The sequence below is a fragment of the Dinoponera quadriceps genome, unplaced genomic scaffold, assembly GCF_001313825.1.
Source record: "Dinoponera quadriceps isolate SergipeBrazil2010 unplaced genomic scaffold, ASM131382v1 scaffold1872, whole genome shotgun sequence".
Lineage (NCBI taxonomy): Eukaryota > Metazoa > Arthropoda > Insecta > Hymenoptera > Formicidae > Dinoponera > Dinoponera quadriceps.
This window is the reverse complement of record NW_014555944.1, coordinates 414,313-433,062: the sequence shown is the minus strand read 5'-3', so window position 1 is coordinate 433,062 and position 18,750 is coordinate 414,313. Positions and strand designations below refer to the sequence as shown.

Genomic DNA, 18,750 nt, shown 5'->3' with positions numbered 1-18,750 from the left:
CGATCACGAGGAAAGAGAGACGCTCATGCTGGAAGAGAGAGAGAGAGAGAGAAACGTATGACATCCTTCTTCCTGTGAGATTTAGCGGAGCGTATCGGTCTCGCGACGATCCTTCAGCCCGTCGTTTTCCTGGAGCGAGTGCGCTCTTCTTCGCGCCCGCAAAGACAAAATTCGCCTTTCCCATGATGGAAATGAGGAAAGCCTAGGGGGCGCCTGCCGGAGAAATCAATTTTCCGCAACACGAAAAGCGGGTAGCCGCCAACTGGTCGCTACCGTCTCCTTGAGAGTGTAGACTATCTCTCTCCCTCTCCCTCGTTCTCTCTCTATCCGACCCTCGAGGCATCATCCGAGGACTCCGGGCGACGAGGCCCCCGAAAAAAGACGGATTCTCCTCGTGGTGTCGAGGTGTCGCGCGTGAGAAAGGGGTGCGAAAGCTCGTCTTGTCTCTGTAGCTGCTGCACGCCATGGTGCCTTCGAGGCCCTTTTGTCAGTGATTATGGTTTTCTGTCGCCTGGTCCTTCTTTGCATCCGTGTAAGGAGGAAGGAAGGAAAGGAGGCCCGGCAGGACGCGAATGTGGACGCAGGCCTATAAAGGTAGAAACCTGATTCCGTTNTTCCATCCCCCCCCCCCTCTCTCTTTCTCGGGATTCTCCGTGCATCCGTTCTCCCTCTCTCGCGCATACCCGCTGCTCGCACTCTCGTTCCCTGACTCCGTCGTCATTTTTCTGTCTCTCCTCTACCGGCCGCGTGACAACGAGCCAGAGCTAAGTAAACATCATCGTCGAACTCTAATGGAAATCGAATGGAGCCGCGCGCGCGACGACGGTGCGAAGCGGGTGCGCGCGAACTAAACGGCGCCGTCGTGGAAGACCGGTTCGGCATTTAGGCCTCCCTCTTTTTTTCTCAGTCTCTCCGGGGGCCTTCTTTTCTTTTAAGAATTACTCGACCAAAATGCTCTCCACTCCTCTTTCCCGGCCGAGTCTCTTATTGGCTCCTCGTCGCGACATTAAAAAGCTCGCGGACCGGAAAGGGGTGCGTGCGCTTGTTTGCTTTCACGTGAAAGCCAAACCTCCGCTTTGTGCCGAATTCCTTTCATCGGCGACGGCGAACGAGGACAAATTGTCGTCTCCATTGTCGGTGATTTCGGTTTACCGCTGCGGTCGCGTAAAATCTCGCGCGTCCCGATAACCACGGGCGCGACGGGCTGATCAGCTGCTCGGCAACGCGAAGAAGAAGGCGTGAAGTGCATCCCCGAATCTCGAGAGGGCTGTCAGAGTCTGCCACCGTCGTCGGTCGCATGCTTGCTCATTTCACCGCGACGTCTCGGCGAAGAGGGCCGGAGGGCTCGAGGGTAGAGCGGTGGCAGGGAGGGGGAGAAGGAAAAACCAAATTTTTCCTCTCGCACGAAGGATCGCCCGCCGTTCGACAATGGCGGGCCCGATCCCCTTAACCCGATTGCCTGACGACTCAATCCCGACCCCACAAAGCTAGCAGATCGAGATAACATTGTCGCGCGATTTTTCGTGACGACCATTGTGACGCACAGCTGGCTAAAGGGTTGCACCCGCCATTACGGCGATTTTGCCCCTTGATTCCAGATGGGCCGACCCTCCGAGGAGATACAGACGGCTTCGTAACTCTTTCCTTTGGAAATTAATTGTTGCACCGGTTCCGCCCGGCCTCTGGGATCCGTCCATTCGGGACCCCCGGTGCCGCTTCTTATCGTGGCTCCTCTCTCGGTGCTTGCGAGGTCCTCTGCGACGAGTTCCCACTCGCGAAAGAGAGATCGATCGCGCGCGATCTTGTCCCGCCAGCGAGGCGAATTTTCCTTCGTGCGACTCGCCGTTTCTCGCGATCATCCCCCTCCCCTCCCTCTCTCTTCGCTCTCTCCCTTTCTGGTCTTGTTCTTTCTCGATTTTTTCCTTTCCTTTCCTTCGCGCCGGAGGGCACAATACGTGGGGTGTAATACGATACGGGGATTATGTCGCGCCTCGACGGCACCTAATTGAACCCCGGAGGTACCGGATGTTGTACATGTTGTGATCGTTAGTCGTCCGATTCCTGAACGACTTCATTCATCGGTTCAGCTAACAATGAGCAACGATCGCGGGACACGGTGCGCGAAATCACTTTTGCATCATTCCATTCGCGAGACCCGTTTCCGGTGTGTAACTGTGAGCGGAACGTTCGCTGAGAACGGGAGAAGCGGACGAGTAAAAGCCCCGAAATATGAGATCGCGATATTTCCAGCCCGCTGGAGACGCTGAGCTTCGCTCTGAACGTGATGTCTTCAACAGATCTTGAAAGTTCCGGTTAACAAGCGATAACGATCGATAGTCCCCGAAAGAAGACGCTTTTCTCTCGAGGAACGTAAAAATATCGCACCTTCCCTCCGACGACTCGCCGTGGGCGTTTTTCCTCTCGAGCTCCTCGCGCAGAGATTTTCGTGAAAGGTCGCGTCCGACTATTCTCGGCGGGACGGCAAAAGGCTGAGACGGGATCGTCTTTTCTCGGGGGTCGAAACTCCGGCTAACAGCTGGGCGACGTAACGTCGCGTGACTATCATCGCAGGGCGTACGTTATTCGGATTATCGCGCGGGGTTGCTGACCTGCCGCATACAGACGCGCAGGTACGCGGCGATAGTATGCCCCACGTCGGTTGCGTTTTACGGGAAAGAATATTTTCGCGTAAAGCTGTCGCTTCGACGATAAATACCGGCGGCCTGCCTGCCCGCCAGCAGGCTGCGAAAGCAGCACGCGCGACACGAGCATAAGTGCCGACACACACGTGCACCGTGCAGGACATTTTTCCAGCGGGACGCAGCCCGGGAAGACCAGTTTCTGCGGGCGATTCTGGTTCTCGAGAGGAAGGGTGGATGCAACTTCCGACGAAGGCGACCATTTATTTTGACAGTGAACGAAAGGGAGGATAGAGAGTGAGCGTGCTCTAGCTCGTTGACGCGTCTGTAGCGTAAATAACCGCGATGAAAGAGAGGCGAATGAGAGCTCGGCATTGATCCTGAGGAAGGTATTCGCGGGGGTTGCGCCGGTCTCTCTCTCTCTCTCTCTCTCTCTCTCCTTCGTACATATACATACACACATTTATCGTGATTTGTCGGATTACCGTGCGGTCATTGAATCGCTCACGGGAATAGTCGAGCATTGCGCTGTTGTTGCTCGGCATGGAGAGCGGGATCAGGCGCGAGCGATGTCGGATTAAACGACACGGTTATATCCCGGTGTTCGTAACGAGAATTAATGGATTCGAGCGTAATCGGATAGTCCTCGGTCAGAGCGATGCGTGTAATAAGACATCGAGGCGGCTGCGTAATGATCGAGATAACGTTAACGCGCTCGGGATTTAATAACCTCGCGCGCGACCGCGAGTCCGGCGCCGAAAGGCGATTTTCTCCACTCGAAAGCATCGCGAGCCTCGACTGTGTGCGAGCGAGGGAGAGAGAATGACGGGATGACGAAAGAAGAGCGATACGGAGCCGCGTTCGATGATCGGAGGCACGATTAGACTTTCATTGCGAAATCCGACCCGCCACTTTGGGAGCGTTGAAAAGCGCCCATCCAACGGAAACGCCGCCCGCCGCGCGTCGCATAAAGCCAAAAGCGTAACGGACGGAGGGAAATCTCGATGCAATCGTGCGATTGCGATTCGATGTAACGCGCCTAACCCCGTAATTACGTCGCTCCGCTACACCACCACTTCCATCGGCCTCCTCAGCTGGCTCCCTCCATGCGTGTCCACCTAAGCAGAAACGTCGTGCGATCCCTTTTACCGCTTTTCCTTCCCGGGCAGCTCGCCCGAGAAGACGAGTTTCACCTCGCGCTACGGAGAACTTTTCCGCGCCTCCTCCCTCAGGAAGGGAGGAAGGAAGATACTCGAGCGTCGAGTTTTCAACGAGGTCGCGTTTAAACGTCACCAATTCTCCGACCGACGAGAGGATAGTTTCTATTAGCGTCTTCCCGAGTAGCCGAGGAGACTGGGAATTACAGATCGGCGCAATCATATGGCGCGCGTGCGTTACACGCGAGAGAGAGAGAGAGAGAGAGAGAACGGTAGATGAGAGGAAGAGCGAGAAACGTGCGTGCGGAAAACGAAGTCGCGTCTATGTAACGACACGCGTGCTGCCACGAATTCGTGACCGTTCCACTTATCTCTCACGGCGCATTGGAATACCTGGCTAGGTAACCCACAAAAAAAAAAAAAGACTTACTCTGATTCTAGCGCGCACGACACACGCGACCTCACCGCTGGCAGAACGAGCACGCGAAAGGGTTCTGTAAGAAACTCGATTGGCGTTGATAATGCGGAGACGCTCTCGTACGTCTTCTAACGTGTTCGCGCGTTACGTCGAACGGCGGAGGAACTGCAGTCGTTACCTGCGAAACAATCCGCTTCGCGAGACGCGAATGCGCAGCAGCGAGTGTGTACGCCGTGCGAGAAGGACATTTTTCTCTCTGCTTGTGTAATAAGATGAAATTCGCGAGCATATCTTTCCTCCGAACGGCCGATTCGTCCGTGCGTTAGATTCATTCGTGCACGAGCCGTGTCGTATTCTTACTCGGACAAGGGAGATAACTTCGTCCCGATCGGCGCGGGATCGATATTTCGCCGCTGTTACGAATCTCCGAATAGATCAGCAGTAGTTCCCCCTTCTCCCCCCCCCTTTCTTTCTCTACCATTTTCTTCATATTTCGAGGAAGTCGAGGAGTATCGATCAAACGGCAGATAAGAAATACGCGCGTCGCACAGCACCTCCGGTGCGATTCCGAAAACTTACGTTCGTCTGTCAGGTGAGAGAGTCCCGCGAGAAAAGCTAAGGAGAGAGAGAGAGAGAGAGAGAGAGAGAGAAAGAACTCTCGAGAGAAGAGAAGACAGAGGGAGAGAGTGAGATCTAAACGGAGCGGCGGGGAACACTGGGTCACAGCAAACGGTGCAACGCCCTGACCTGTCTCCGTCCTCGTCCGATTCTCCTTTACGCGGCGGTGTCTCGCTCGGCTCGTGCATCATCGATTCACCGCTCGCTGTCGTACTCGTGACCGCGAGAATAGCGTAAGTCCGTCTCCGTCGCTCCCAGCAACGACTGTATCTCGCGTGGAACAACGTCGACTTCCGTCCTGTGAATGCCACGCTACCGCCGCCGTTGCTGTTTCTTCCATCAGCGAACCGCAGTGTAGCCTCTCTTTCTCTATCTCGCGTGTCACGTTGCACGAACGGTTTCCCCTCTCTCTCTCTCTCTCTCTCTCGCTCTTTCACTGTATTTTTCCACGTGGGCGTTTTTAAAGCGCGCCGCTCATCCCTTCGGTCTCCACTGACGTAACTTCGAAGGTTGATGGATGTTGAAAGCTGGCACGTGCGAAAAATTACGTCGGAGATATCCAAGCGGTTGATTCTCGTCTAGCGGAGGTATTACGATGCGGGTAGATTGTGTAACGATCGTTCTCGGCGGCGATTAATTAAACGAAAATAATCGCGGGACTATAAGCGGAGATGTTCAGAAACAGCTCATTGAACCGTTTCCGTTGTATATACAGAGGAGGACAGTCATCTCCGAGAGCCGCTCGGGGTCTGGTGGATTTCTTTCATTGTTTTTTTAATTAGATGCCCTCCGGAGAACCAGATGCGCTCCCTCTCTCTCTCTCTACAACGCGCGTCGACGCTGGAACCTTCCTCATCTCGTACCGACACGAATTTCATATCTAGTTTTTCTCCTTCTCTCTTTCCTCCTCGCCTGCGTTCGTCACCGTCGCTCGGCCAAGTGTAGAATAAAAGAACACGAATCGCTCCCGTATCTGACATGGGGGCAGGGGGAGGTACCATTTCCTGTCCGACGCGGACATTATTCCCGTCAGCTGTTCGAGACGGAGATAGAGAGATTATTCCGACCGATGAATCCGAACACATCCTGTTAAATCGCTCCTCCATGCCATCCCCTTTATCGCTCCTCCATTTAGTCATTATTGAACCAACGCCGGGATACGCCAGATATGCCTCATCTACATGCTTGACCCAATCTAGATGACGTACAGTCCGTGCAGCAAGGCCCAAGACACGCGATCGAAGCGCGCCGAGCGAATCCGGCGACGTTGGAAATCGGACAATTATTGCTCCGCGAGCCTCCTCTCCTCTTCTTGTCTTCTCTCGTCGCGCCGACTCGAGACAGTTTTTCACTCCGCGTCATCGTTGACGACGTGACGCTTTCTTCTATCACCCCCTCCACGCGACATAGCAGAGGGCATCTAATTACACCCACTTGAGAGACCAGCATTCCCCCTCGTCAACCGCCGCTAATTAATTTGTGTGCGAGAAACCGACGAGATGAGACACGTGCGACCAGAAAAAACGTTCTCTCGGTGTCGTCGCACTCCGTCCGAGGCGAGACCGTCAAGATGCTTCGACACTCCGTACCCGGGAACGTTCTCGCGAATAGCGAAGAGTTCGAAGAGTTTCTCGTCCGAAAATAATAATAATAATATTGACTTTATTGGACATAAAACACGATCGACAAACTTTGACACGTGAGCTATAAATATACAGTCCCTGGCTATATTATTGGATACACCTTGATTTTTTAATAGACGGCTGAAGAGAGAAGAGGTAATGATTTTATTTTTATTCGATTAGAATCACTTTCAATGCCAATCGGCGTTTTTACCTCTACAATCTTTTGAAACATCAAATCACCTGTTTTATCTATAATTTTTTGTAAAGAATATTAATATTTTTCACACAAAAAATATTTTCTATGATTGTTAAGTAAGCAAAAAATGTATGGTAATAGTATAACTAAAGTTAAATGTATAATTCAAGTTCAGCATAATAAATAAATAAGTGAAACTAAATTTCAACAACGCACACTCAAAATACATCTGCTCTTGTTATTCTCAACAATGCAACTGGCGCGGGGTCACGCTTGTTTAAGGTCATCGTAACGGTCAAGTGAAATGACGTCATAAAAAAGGTATTCCTTTTATAGAACAATGGTTCCTTAACATAATTCGATTGATTATAACAATGATATATGAGCCGTATTATAAAACTGGTCCTTGGAAGTCAATGAATTGTAAGAAATTAAGGTGTGTCTAATAATATGGCCGAGGACTGTATGTTAGTTATATTGCCATAAGGCGCAGCTGAAGCTGTTATCAATGTTTCGCCTCTCCTTCTCTCTCTTTCTTTGAAGAGAATAAAATAAAATAATCTAAAATAAATGGAAACAATCATAATGCAAGCAAATAAATAAAGAATTATGAAAATAATGAAATGATACGGATATACCGATTAGTGTAGGGAATATAAACTGTCTCAATTAATCATCGACATTCGACGTTATATATTTCAACACTACAAAACGAAACGCAGAGTAAGAGTAGACTGATAGAACCTCAGACGGTACCATACTGTAATATTTAGCTACACAATACGAGAATGCTGCTTGAAATTTATGTGTTCAATGATAAGAAATTGCCAGCTGACCTTGTAGACGTGTAGTACACAAATCCTCCCGTGATAATCAGAGTTGCGATGTAATATATTATTGAAGTACATAGAGAGGAGAGTGCGAGCAGAGTATGGTACACGTTATACAGCACAGTTTAAAAATGAAACGATGACTGATGCCATCCCGCCTTCAGGAAAGCAGGCATTATGTGGTTAAATTTTTTAATCAGCCGCGATAACTTCGTCGCCGCGCGTATCGCGAGACTCGTAATTTTTCTGCGGAGGGAAACGCCAGTTAACGCGCAAAAAGAAAAGAGAACGAAAATCGATCGCAAATCGTGAGAAAATGCCGCGATACAACAGATCCTGGATCGCGCGTGCGCGCGCTCGAGCCTCCGTAAGACATTTTCACAACCGCTTTTCTCCGGCGATCAGGACTGGTTGCAAATCGGGGAACCAGTACTCGGCTCGTAGAAATGCGGCTTTTGCGATGCACTTTGCGCCCGATGCGTCGAGAGTAGCGTAGAGAACAGTCTGGATTCGCCGGACGCAATTAGACTTTTAAAATGCCGATTATCAACAACCTGTCGATAAGATGCGAGTAACAACGTTCACGGACGACCGATGCTATTATCAGCGCATAATCGTGGCAATCAGTACTCGAACGCAAAACATTTCCCATTTTCCAGCGGAAAAATAGACTTAACGTAGAACTCGAATTTAGACTCTGGAGGGCTAGACTCCCTTTTAGCATTAAAGTAGCATTAAAGGAGCACCTATTGTGCTTCTTTGATGCTACGAGTGAAAAATTATTTCCGTTTTCTCTGCTTGAAGGCTTAACGTGGAATTTAAAATTTCGACTCGGGTTCTTTCTGAAGATTCCACTTAACGCGTACTTTGATGCTCCGAAACCTACATGAACCTCGTTTAATTCTATTTAACCTCCCCACTGAAATTGTAGCTCTACTTTTGACCTCAATATTCTATGTAAAGTCTGCATAGACACTGAAGCTTATATCAGCCGCCCGTGCCGGCATTTTGATCTTACATTAAGTCTACTTTAAAGCCGATATTCGCAGTCGGATATTATATTTAAGACCGTCTTAAGTTCATCATCAGCTACTGTACGGCTGATTTCATTGACTACAAGCGTCTGAAGATGAACTTAAAACGGTCTTAAATGCAAGACTGTGAATACCAGTCTAAGTTTTCAAGCGGAGAAAACGGAAATAACCTCCCATTTGCAACACCGAAGAAGCACAATGGGAGACTTTTGAATGCCTGCCGACAAGATGAAACTAACAACGTTCACAGGCGGCCGGATAATAATAATGTTATTATCAGCACTCTAACGCGTAATCGTGGCGAGAAGTCGAAGGAGCGTGATTGGCGGATGAATCTCGCCTTTCTCAATGTAAAATCTTGAAAGTAAGCGAAGCAGACGACGTTACGCCACAAGTCTCCCGTTTTCCAGCGATTATGCGCAACGTAAAGTTATTTATTTCTCACACGCGTCCATAACCGCCGAATAACGCCCGGCGATCGGAGCCTCGTAATGAATATATCGCGTTATAACTCCGGATGTGTTATCGCCCGCAGACATGATAAGGAGTACGGCGGAATGAGATACCGGGCGTGCGTTGCGTCGTTAGAACGTGCGTAACGCGCGCACAGAAACGTTCCTCATGAATAAGCAGGCGTTCATTTCGATCTCGCTTTTGCGAGAGGACGAACGGCGAGCCGGCGTCGTCGTCCGGTGTACAGTGTTCTCGCGTCCGATCGACGGCGCGATTTATACCCGCTGCTCGTAAATGGCACGAGCGTCGGTCGCGCGGATGCCGAATACACGTAGGAGACGAAGCGAGCGAGCATTTAGTGAAAGGCAGCGCGCGTCTTCCGTGGCCGAGATTCGAGTCGATCGACGCGAGCCTAAGCTAAGTCACGATCCCCTCGGCTGTGTCGCTTCTCGGTCCGCCCGTGCGGAACACCCGGTATACGCGCGCGCTCGTCGCGATTTATTATTCGCGCTCGTGCGGCTGTCGGCCGCCGTTGCTCTGCAATTTGTTTAGACGCGCGGCTCTCTCTATCTCTCTCTCTCTCTCTCTTTCTTTCTTCCGATCTGTCGTGCACAGAAATGATCCTCTCTGCCTCCCTTAGCTCAATTGAGCCTCCTTAACCGCAAGACCCGCGCGCGCAAGCTCAATTTCGTCCCCTGAATAGCGATACTTAGGGGATTACTTCGCGAAACGTGTAATGCCGGCCGGGATTTCTCAGGAGGATTCTCAAGTATCAAAAGGATTCCTAGAGAATCGCAGAAACTCGTACGGACGGGGGCCCGACTTTATCTACATGTGTATATCTTAATCCCCGGTCGCGGCGAGTTCCTCGTGAATGGCACTTGTGGACCGTGCTTAATTCGGCACTGTGACCCTAATTTAAGTCGTCCGGAGACTCCGGAGGACAAGGAAGAAAGATAGAGGGAGAGAAAGCGAGCGAGCGAGCGAGAAGGAAGGAGACAGAGAGGACGGAGACACGCTCGTTACGCAGGAGGAGCCGGGCGACGAATCAAAACGTACCGATACAGATTCGTACCTCCGGCGAATATCCTCGAAATCGTCGACTCGAAAACGACGAATCTCCGTGAAGAGAGAGAGAGAGACTCGCCGCAGCGGCAACACCTTGAAATCCAGTTTCCCGGCTGCACGCGCGAAGGACGAGACGCGCGTCTCGTCGACAGCCTTGCGTGCGCGTCTCGTGGATTTTTAAAGGGCCCCGCATTGGCTATTTACATGGTCGCAGTGCCCCTTCGTGCCACAAAGAGCTCCTTTATGTCCGAGAGACTCGACTCTTATTTCGCGAAAATTGCGAAACAAGTCGGGGAGACGAAGGAGAGAGAGAGAGAGAGAGGAAGACGTTGGCACTCGCTCGCGAGAGAGTTTTATTAACTCGGTTCTCTCCGCACAATAAATCATTTCCAAGTCGTGCGAGAATTATCCGAATGTATTCCGCTCTGAAGGTAATTAAAGCTTATACAAGGTTTCTTTCCGTAAGAGCCGCGATATTTCTCCGTCCGTTCCGTGCTGGGAGAGGTAATAATTAACGGTTGAATGCAGTTGCAGTCGAAATTATAATATAAAGCCGATATCGAGCCAACGGAGGGAGGGGGGATGGACGAGGGGGAGTGCGCCTCGTTATACGGCGGGGTTTTGCAACAGCGGGATTGGCGTGCGCCGATGTCGTAACCGTTCGTCGAATGTGCAATGAAACGGAAAATCCGGTAAGTTTAATAATGTTCCCGTTAGAAGAGAAAGGGTTGCGCCGACGACGGTCGGGCTCGCGGGGCGAAAAGTCGTGGAGGGTAGGAGGGGGCGGGCTTCGTTGAGGAGAGCAGTCGTGAAAAGCGGCACGGGGAGCGCCGATGTCGATAGGCGCGCTCGCCCGCTTTCTTTTTACTGTTTCCTGACCCGCCGTAAACGCAGGAATTTAGGTAGGCAGGTAAGGCAGGCAGGAGGCACTTGGCACGTTCGACGTTAAAAATTAACCGGCCGTATCAATTCCGCGCCACCGGCGTGCGCGAAACGCGACCAGACGTCTTTATCAGCCCGCGCGTTCCCAGAGCCGCGTCGGAGTCGGTCACGACGTAGATATTTGACGAAGCGCCGGGCTTATTTTAGATGGATCCGTGGGATTAGATAAGCAAACGCACACACGCGCACGTGGGTGGTGCCGATTCGGCGAAGCCGCCGTTTCGGTCTTCGTCGAAACAATGATCTATTTTCGCGGCACTTCCGCGCGAAACCGTCATCGTCGCTTTCGGCTTTCGCCGCTTAAAAACGCCAATTGCGGGGGGAGGACCTTCGAATTACATTGCGCCGCCGCAATCGAGGTCACTTAACGTTCGACGAGTTCCAACTCGACCGGCCGCTAATTGCGCCGCGATCCCGATTCTCTCAGCTGCCGCGATTCCGCGTGTATCTCTCTTTCTCTCTCTCTCTCTCTTTCCTTGTTCTATGCGCGCGTACATTCGGCGGTATCCAGAAACACGTTTTCCTCGGCCGTCCGCTTCGCTAGAGAGCTCGGTTTTCACGTTCCCCGGAGTGGACGGCCACGTAAAAGTATCCCGTTACCACGGTAGCCCAGATACCGGATTACGGAGCACGAATTGTCAATCGTGTACGAACGAAACGGGCTTCTAAAAGACCTTTCAGAGGTTGCGAAGCACAAGCGACGGGACTATGTTTCTTCGCTCAACCTTCGAAATTCGCGAGTCGCAACCCCCCCTCCGCGGGAGTTTCGGGTGAGAGAACGAAACGTGAAATTTCAGTTCTGCATTAAGTCCATTTAATTCGACATTAAATCTCCAAAGGTCTTGCATTGCGTTCCTTCGACGCAACAAATGGGAAGTTGTCCCCGTTCTCTTCTTGGAGACTCAATGTAAAATTGAAAATTTCCCTCTGAATGATCTGAACCCCCTTTGTACCGTCACAGGAGCACTATTAGCTCATTTCCGTTTTCTCCGAACTTGAATACACAGTGCAGAACTAAATAGACTTAACGTAGGATCAAAATCTCGGGAAACGGTATCCCCGTGAGGACTTTGCGTATTCTTGTGAAATACATCGCCATCTCTTCGAGATCACGCCGATCTGAATATGTATCTGATAAATTTAACGGAGAAAGCGCGCGATACGGCGAGCGTGTTCGCGCTCGCTTTTCTTTTCTCCTCGCTTTTTTTATCTCTCTCTCTTTCTCTCTCTCTCNTTTTTTTTTTTTTTTTTTTTTTTATCAAACTCCCGCTCGCACTAAATCTACACCGTTATCGTCTTATAACACGCCGCCGCCCCATTAACATAATTGTTAACGGAGCCACGAGGCGTCGGCTCGGCTGATCGGTATAATAGAGTAAACAAGCTGGCGCTACGGAGAGCCACTTAATCTCCAATTGCCGCGTTCGTGGCTTACGCCACCGCCACCGTAGTTAGAGGATTCTCACGTGACGCTACCCGGTCTGACGACGACCACGGTGGAGATAAACGCTATTTTCAGATATTTTTAGGCGTGGTTTACCCGGCCGTGCATTAATTTCGCGTTCAAATCGCGTCATGTTCCGTTTAGCCATTAATCAATGAAAAAGCTGGCAATGGCCGTGCATTCCTCCATAGACACCGAACGAGGAGAGGAGAGAGGGAGATCGATAGATTGATGTTGAGTTGGCTTAAGCGAAAGTTTCGATATTTCAGGGAATGCTCGGTCGGCTCTCTTATTACAGCGGCCGATAAGGCGCCTCGTTATTGTAACATATACATACAACACGCTCCGATGAATCATAATACTTTCCGATAGCGTAACGCCGGCGCGCCGCGCGGCAACGGCAAGAGCCGGCCGCGGTGAACGGCGAGTTTACGTCTGCCGACCGCCTGTTTACAAGATGTAACCCGCAGGGCCTGTCACAATGAAAATAACTTCTTCCTCCGGTGTGGTCCGGTAACCTTCCGCTCATACCAGGGAGGGGAGGACCGGAAGGGAATGATCGTTTGTTCAGGTACTCGAAGGGAACACGGCGGACTCGCGCGCTCCGTTATGACAAGAGAGAGAGAGAGAGAGAGAACACGATGACTCATCGGGATATACTTCGTACGTCGCGATCGAAATTGATTAATCGTCGAATTGGAAATTCGGTCGCGCTAATTACCCAGATGGAGATTAGGTCGACAGCGGCGAGTTTCACCGTTTCGAGCGTACGAGAGGTGTAGTTCTTTTTTTATTTTTTTTTTTTACGTTCTCTTTTTAATCGAGTAACCACGCGTCCTGTGTCCATTTATTCGCGATTGGGGGCAGTATTATTCGACATGTTCGAAATTCTGGCCCTACATTAAGTCTACTTAGTTCTATGTTAAGTCTTTTAGTGAAGAAATAACTTCCCATTTCTAGCATCAAAAGAACACTAATAGCATTCCTTTGACACAAAGGTAATTTAAACCGTCTTGGGGGAATTTAAAATTCAACATTAAATCTTCAAGGGGGGAAAGAATTAAATTCCCATTTATAGCACCAGAAGAATATAATAGAAGACTTAACATAGAATTAAGTAGATTTAATGAGCTAAAATTTCGACTCTGGTACTTTCTACCTGAAAATTCCATTTAACCCACTTTGATATTCTCTAGCCTACATGAACCTAGTTTAATTCTATTTAACTTCCCCAGTTGAAACTATAACTCTACTTTCGACCTCAATATTTCACATAAAGTCTTAGATATTTAGATACTTTGAAGCACATAGCACCCGAGTCGACATTTTGATTCTACATTAAGTCTATTTAGCTCTACATTAAATCTTCAAATGGAGAAAATGGAAGTAACTTCCCACTTGTAACATCAAAGGAGCTCAACAGAACACCTATGAAGACTTAGTAAACAACTAAACTTTCCACTCGGCAATATATAACAAATCTCATTAATTTTATTTCGAAATATTTGCCATGATAACAGCATGACACAATGCAAGGAATAATTACATTCTTTAGGACAATAAATACAACTTACAAAACGCATACCTTCTAATTCTTGAAGCGTCGAATATTCCAATATTCGAACATCCGAATGTTCGAATTTTCACACTTCAAAATTTCATTATCCGAATATAATGTGTCGGAGGTTTCGAAGAGCCGAAGCTTCGAATATAATGTCTAGCATTGTTCGCGATCGTAAACGTTCCGCGTCGTTCGCCCGAACTCGGCCGCATTTCTTCTCGATAGTCGTCTGACAATTTTTCATTCGATCGGCGCAGGCACGCGACCCTGTACGTGACCCTGCCTCGTCGAGAAGGACAACTTCAAATTGCGTATCCGTCGCGATGGGCGAACTAGTTGCTCCTAATCGATAGGGAGATTTGCGATCGCTCGATACTAGCTCTATTTCTTCGCTCAATTGCAATAGTAATTAACCTATTTGATACGCTATCGGCGTCGTATAATGACTCGCCTCCGCCGCGTTGTAGCGATAATTTTTTCTTGTTTTCCCTTTCCTCGACGCTCGACACGTGTCTGGGACGGAGTTTTGGACGCGCATATTTAGCGTTAAACGGCCGGGTTTGCTCCCAAGGTTCTGTTTACCTTTCGACGAAAGCCAGGGTGTTCTCTTACCATTTTGCCGTTCTTTTCTTTTCGGTTCTTTTCGTCTCAACTTGAGAATAGGAAGGGAAAGCCCGGCGCTGAATGTGCGATCGGAGTGCAATTTAGCAAGAGAATACGTCGAGACTCACCCTTAATCTTGGTCTCCTGCGGGTCCAAGGGCGGCAATCGTGGGTGCGTCTGCTGTCCCGGTTTCTTCAGCAGGACACCCACGATCTGCGGCGCCATCATCATCCTGGCTTCCTTCCCGAGCGCTTCCTCTCGCTCCCGAAGCATCAGTTCGCGTCGCTCGTCATACCGATCGCTCTCGCGCATTCCCGCTCGCCCCGTAGCCTCCCCCGTAGGCGATCCTCCGCCGGTACTCCAAATAACACCGAAACGACACTGCACTCCGTCCTCGGCTTCCTCCTCCTCGCCGCCGTAGCTGCCGAGGAACGAGAGGCCAAACTCGCGCGGGATCGACAGCTGACGATCGTCGTAATTTCCTTCGCCGGGTTCGTCGCGCGAGCAGAAGAAGAGGAGAGACGAAGAAGAAGGCGCCGGCTGGGACCTCCTCCTTTCCACCGACGCTCCTTCTGCGTGCCGCCTCGCCTCGGTTATCTTTCGCTTGTCCTCCTTGTTGACCGTCGCTTGGTATTTTTTTAATTCGATCGACGCTCGAACGCGTGACCCGTGCTCGAGAAGAACGCGAGCTCCGATTCTCGCCGAGCTATTATCGCCAAGAAAGTGTGTGTGTGTGAGAGAGAGAGAGAGAGAGAGATAAAGAGGAGGCTCAGGGTGACTCTCCTTGTGATGTCCGCGAACTGACGAGTTCACCGATCGAGTTCCCGCTGGAAAATCTCAAGCTGCTCGGCGATCCTCGCGTTTCCGCTTGATTGATCCGCCGACGACGACGACTTGGTTACTCCGATCTGTCATCGTTCCGTGAGCGGTGTCCTCGTCTTGGCTCTCGTGTCTTCGATCTCGAGGGAAGACTGAGAATGAATTGCGAAGAAATAATCGCGTCACCTATTACGAGCGAGACGCGCCCATTCGTCCCGAGCGCGCTCCGGATTGTTGTCGCGCGCGGGGTCGCGCGATCTCGCTCCGATCGGACGCGCCTTCGTATTTGATTGATGAGCTTATCACGGCGCGAAGATAAGTTTTATAAGAGCTGGCCGACGACAGGCCAGTCGCGACTTGCGTGCGAGCGAGCGAGAGAGAGAGAGAGAGAGAGAGCGTGACGTTCGTCTCGCGCGGAGCGACGTTTCCCGCGCGCACGACAACTTACTACGACTACTACTATCGATCGCCGCGTTCGATATCTCGAAGCTCTCGGGCGCGATACCCTCCCTCTCGATAAACGAAGTGTCGTGTCACTCGAAGGATCCTACGAGAATAACGAGACAGCCGGTTACTCCGAAATGAACGGCGCGATAGTTGAGTCAGCCGGGCAACTTTTATCGACGCACTGCTCGCTGTTGTTGCGTCCGGTGTACGTCACTCGACGTGATATCGATTCGCCGGATCGAGCACTCGCGTCAAACACAACAGAAAGTGGATGTTCACGTGGGCCGACGCACCGGGCAGTTGCGGTTAACAGTCGCACACTCTCTCTCTCTCCCTCTTTCCTCCTCCGTCCTCCGGTACTCAGCGGTAACAATCCCCCCCAACCCCCGGACGCGAAGCGTTATCACTGGGCCGCGTGCTCTGAAGGGGTGTGATCGATCCCTCGGTGCCGACGGTGCTGGAACCTCGCACGCGGCTCGACACGAACTGTGGGAACTGCGAGCTACGGGGCTGCGCGTGTCAGCTTGGCGCGCGCGCGGCGAACGACTGAGCGCGCCGAGCGAAGCAGGCGAACGCGAGAGCGCAGCGTGTGCCCTCCACGCTTGCTCGGTCCCCTCCATTCACCATCTGCGTGCGGCTTTCTCTTTCTCTGCTTGAACGAGGGTGAGAGAGAAAGAGGGAGAGATGCGAGCGCAACCCTCGTGGGCCTTTAATCGTGTTTACGCGCCCAACCCTTGCGACGTCGCTGATTTTTGCCATTTTTTTCGCCGTCCGGGACCGTCGGTTTTCCGATCTCGAGTTCACAGCGGGCGAGTCCTCGGAAAATCCCGGATTACCCGGTCGATGGTGGATTTGGCCGATTTCTTTAAAACGTTTGATTCAGTTAAGTATTTAAAGCAGTTGATCCGTCGAGCTACTATTTCGGGAATCTTTTTAAATTTCAGCCGCATCTTGATCGAAATGTTATATACATATTTGCACAGTTCGAGAAATGATTGATCGTTTGGAAGCTGAAACATTCGCAAATAAAATAGACACTACTTTTTGTTTAAGTAACATAGAGTGTTCCGTTACAAAATTGTACATGTATTCAAAATAAACTCTTAGAAGGAATAACAGTGAACGTTACCGTGAATTTTTAATGTGGATACTGACTCGCTTGTCAGACGATACAATCAGTCAAAAGTAATCACTCATGGAATTCGCTATTAATGGAGATATTAAGAGGAATCACAATACCTTTACAAGAACGATAATACTACTTTTTCCTCGAGTATTGTTACCGTGTTTGTAATATTGTATGGATATTTGTCACAATTTCGCTCAGAATTAACATTTATTATCTTAATAGTTAAATAAAGTGACAGCAAAGTATGCTTCCTCAGTAAGTAACGTAAACTTATACAAAGACCCTTCAACGTCACCAATGAAAATCCGGCGCTCTACGGATTAACTACCTTAACGATTCGAATGCTATATTTTGATATTAAAGACGCCAAACGATTAAATGTTAAATTGAAAATATTGAATTACGCAGTTATCTTCGCTCTGTAGAGTTCAGCTGGTTGTAACTACTCGTAGACTCGAGTCGTAGTAACGCGTCTGTTTGCTTACGTTCGCTCTATCCGGTTAATCGGGAATTATTTGTATAGCCGATAACATCGCGCGATTTACCTTTCGCATTTAGATAAGATTCAATCTGCTGGCGGAGAGTGCCGCTCGCGGTGAATAGCTCGGTGGAAATCGCGAGGAGCTGTTGCCGTGCCTTATCCGTCGTATTTACAAGCGTGACATTGCGCGCGCCGATGAGAATAGAATAGCTCGCGCGAGATTCGTATTCTCGGAAGTGTCGCCATTGTACCGGCACGGATAATCGATCGCGAGAGGGAGACGCTCATTGCGAGCGAGTTGTGAGTTTTGCAACCGCGTACCGTATCAATAACTCGCTTCCGTCCTCACCTTTATCTCGCTCTTCGCTTTCGATTATCGCAACGCGTGTGTCCGCGCGTTTGCCGGTGTTCGCTCGCCTTTCTACCGGCCGAGGAAAGGATACGGAAACCGATTTTTCCGCGGCTTTTTGCCGCGCACAGGATGCAGGAACTCGGTCTTAGTGTGTGACGCGCGAGGGTTTCAAGACCGCGCCGCGATCTATGACGATGGAGCGCAAATTAAAAACGCGGTGACACACTTTCACCGTTAAGTGCCGCTACTATTACCACTACCAGCGCAACTGCTACTATTACTATCGCCGGCACCAGCCACTACTACCTGCCCGCTCGACGTAACCGCCATTCAGCCTCGCGACGGAGCGCGGAAAAATCGGCGCAATCGCCGCGCTCGGGCAAAATCGCGAGGGTCTCGCCGGAACGACGGTCGTTCGCCGGGCGAAAAGTGACTCGCGTGACTAAGCGCGTTTTACCCGAGCGTTTTGCTGCTCGGCGAGCGATTTCGATTTTTCCCCCGCGAAAATTCGACCGTGCAAAGTCGCGAGCCCGCCTCGACGAGTCGCGGATACGCGCCGCTGAGCTCCTCTCGCTGCGACAAAAGCACCCTACCAAGTAACCGTATATTCCCGCCGACCGCATTACCTCGGGGGCTGTCGCCCTTTGCATTGTCCCTTTGCATCCCGGGGACCGAACGCCATAAACTTCGGAAAGTGTCACGGCCGCCGTGCGATTCACGCGCGTGCAATAACGACGACGACGTATTGGCGACTTTCTTCACGACTGTCGGCGAGGGTCGACCGAGAAGATAGGCAGCACGGAGGTTAAGGAAAAGAGGACTGTTTTATGCGGGGCTGTACGACACGCAGGGACAGGTGCAACAGTAGGGTAGCCGGAAATTGCGGAATCGTGAGACCGATTGTATCGCAACCCCGAGAGCTCCTCCGAGTCGT

The 18,750-nt window shown here is 50.6% G+C and overlaps 1 protein-coding gene across 1 annotated transcript in view; it reads right to left on the bottom strand.

Annotated features, from left to right (window-relative positions):
• Positions 1-16,488, bottom strand: part of LOC106745925 — a 42,781-nt gene extending 26,293 nt beyond the window's left edge. Inside the window, exon 1 of the mRNA XM_014621944.1 lies at positions 14,717-16,488. Within this exon, the coding sequence (XP_014477430.1) occupies positions 14,717-14,900 (184 nt within the window). The 5' untranslated portion in view covers positions 14,901-16,488. The remainder of the gene's footprint in view (positions 1-14,716) is intronic.
• Positions 16,489-18,750: the final 2,262 nt, after the last annotated feature.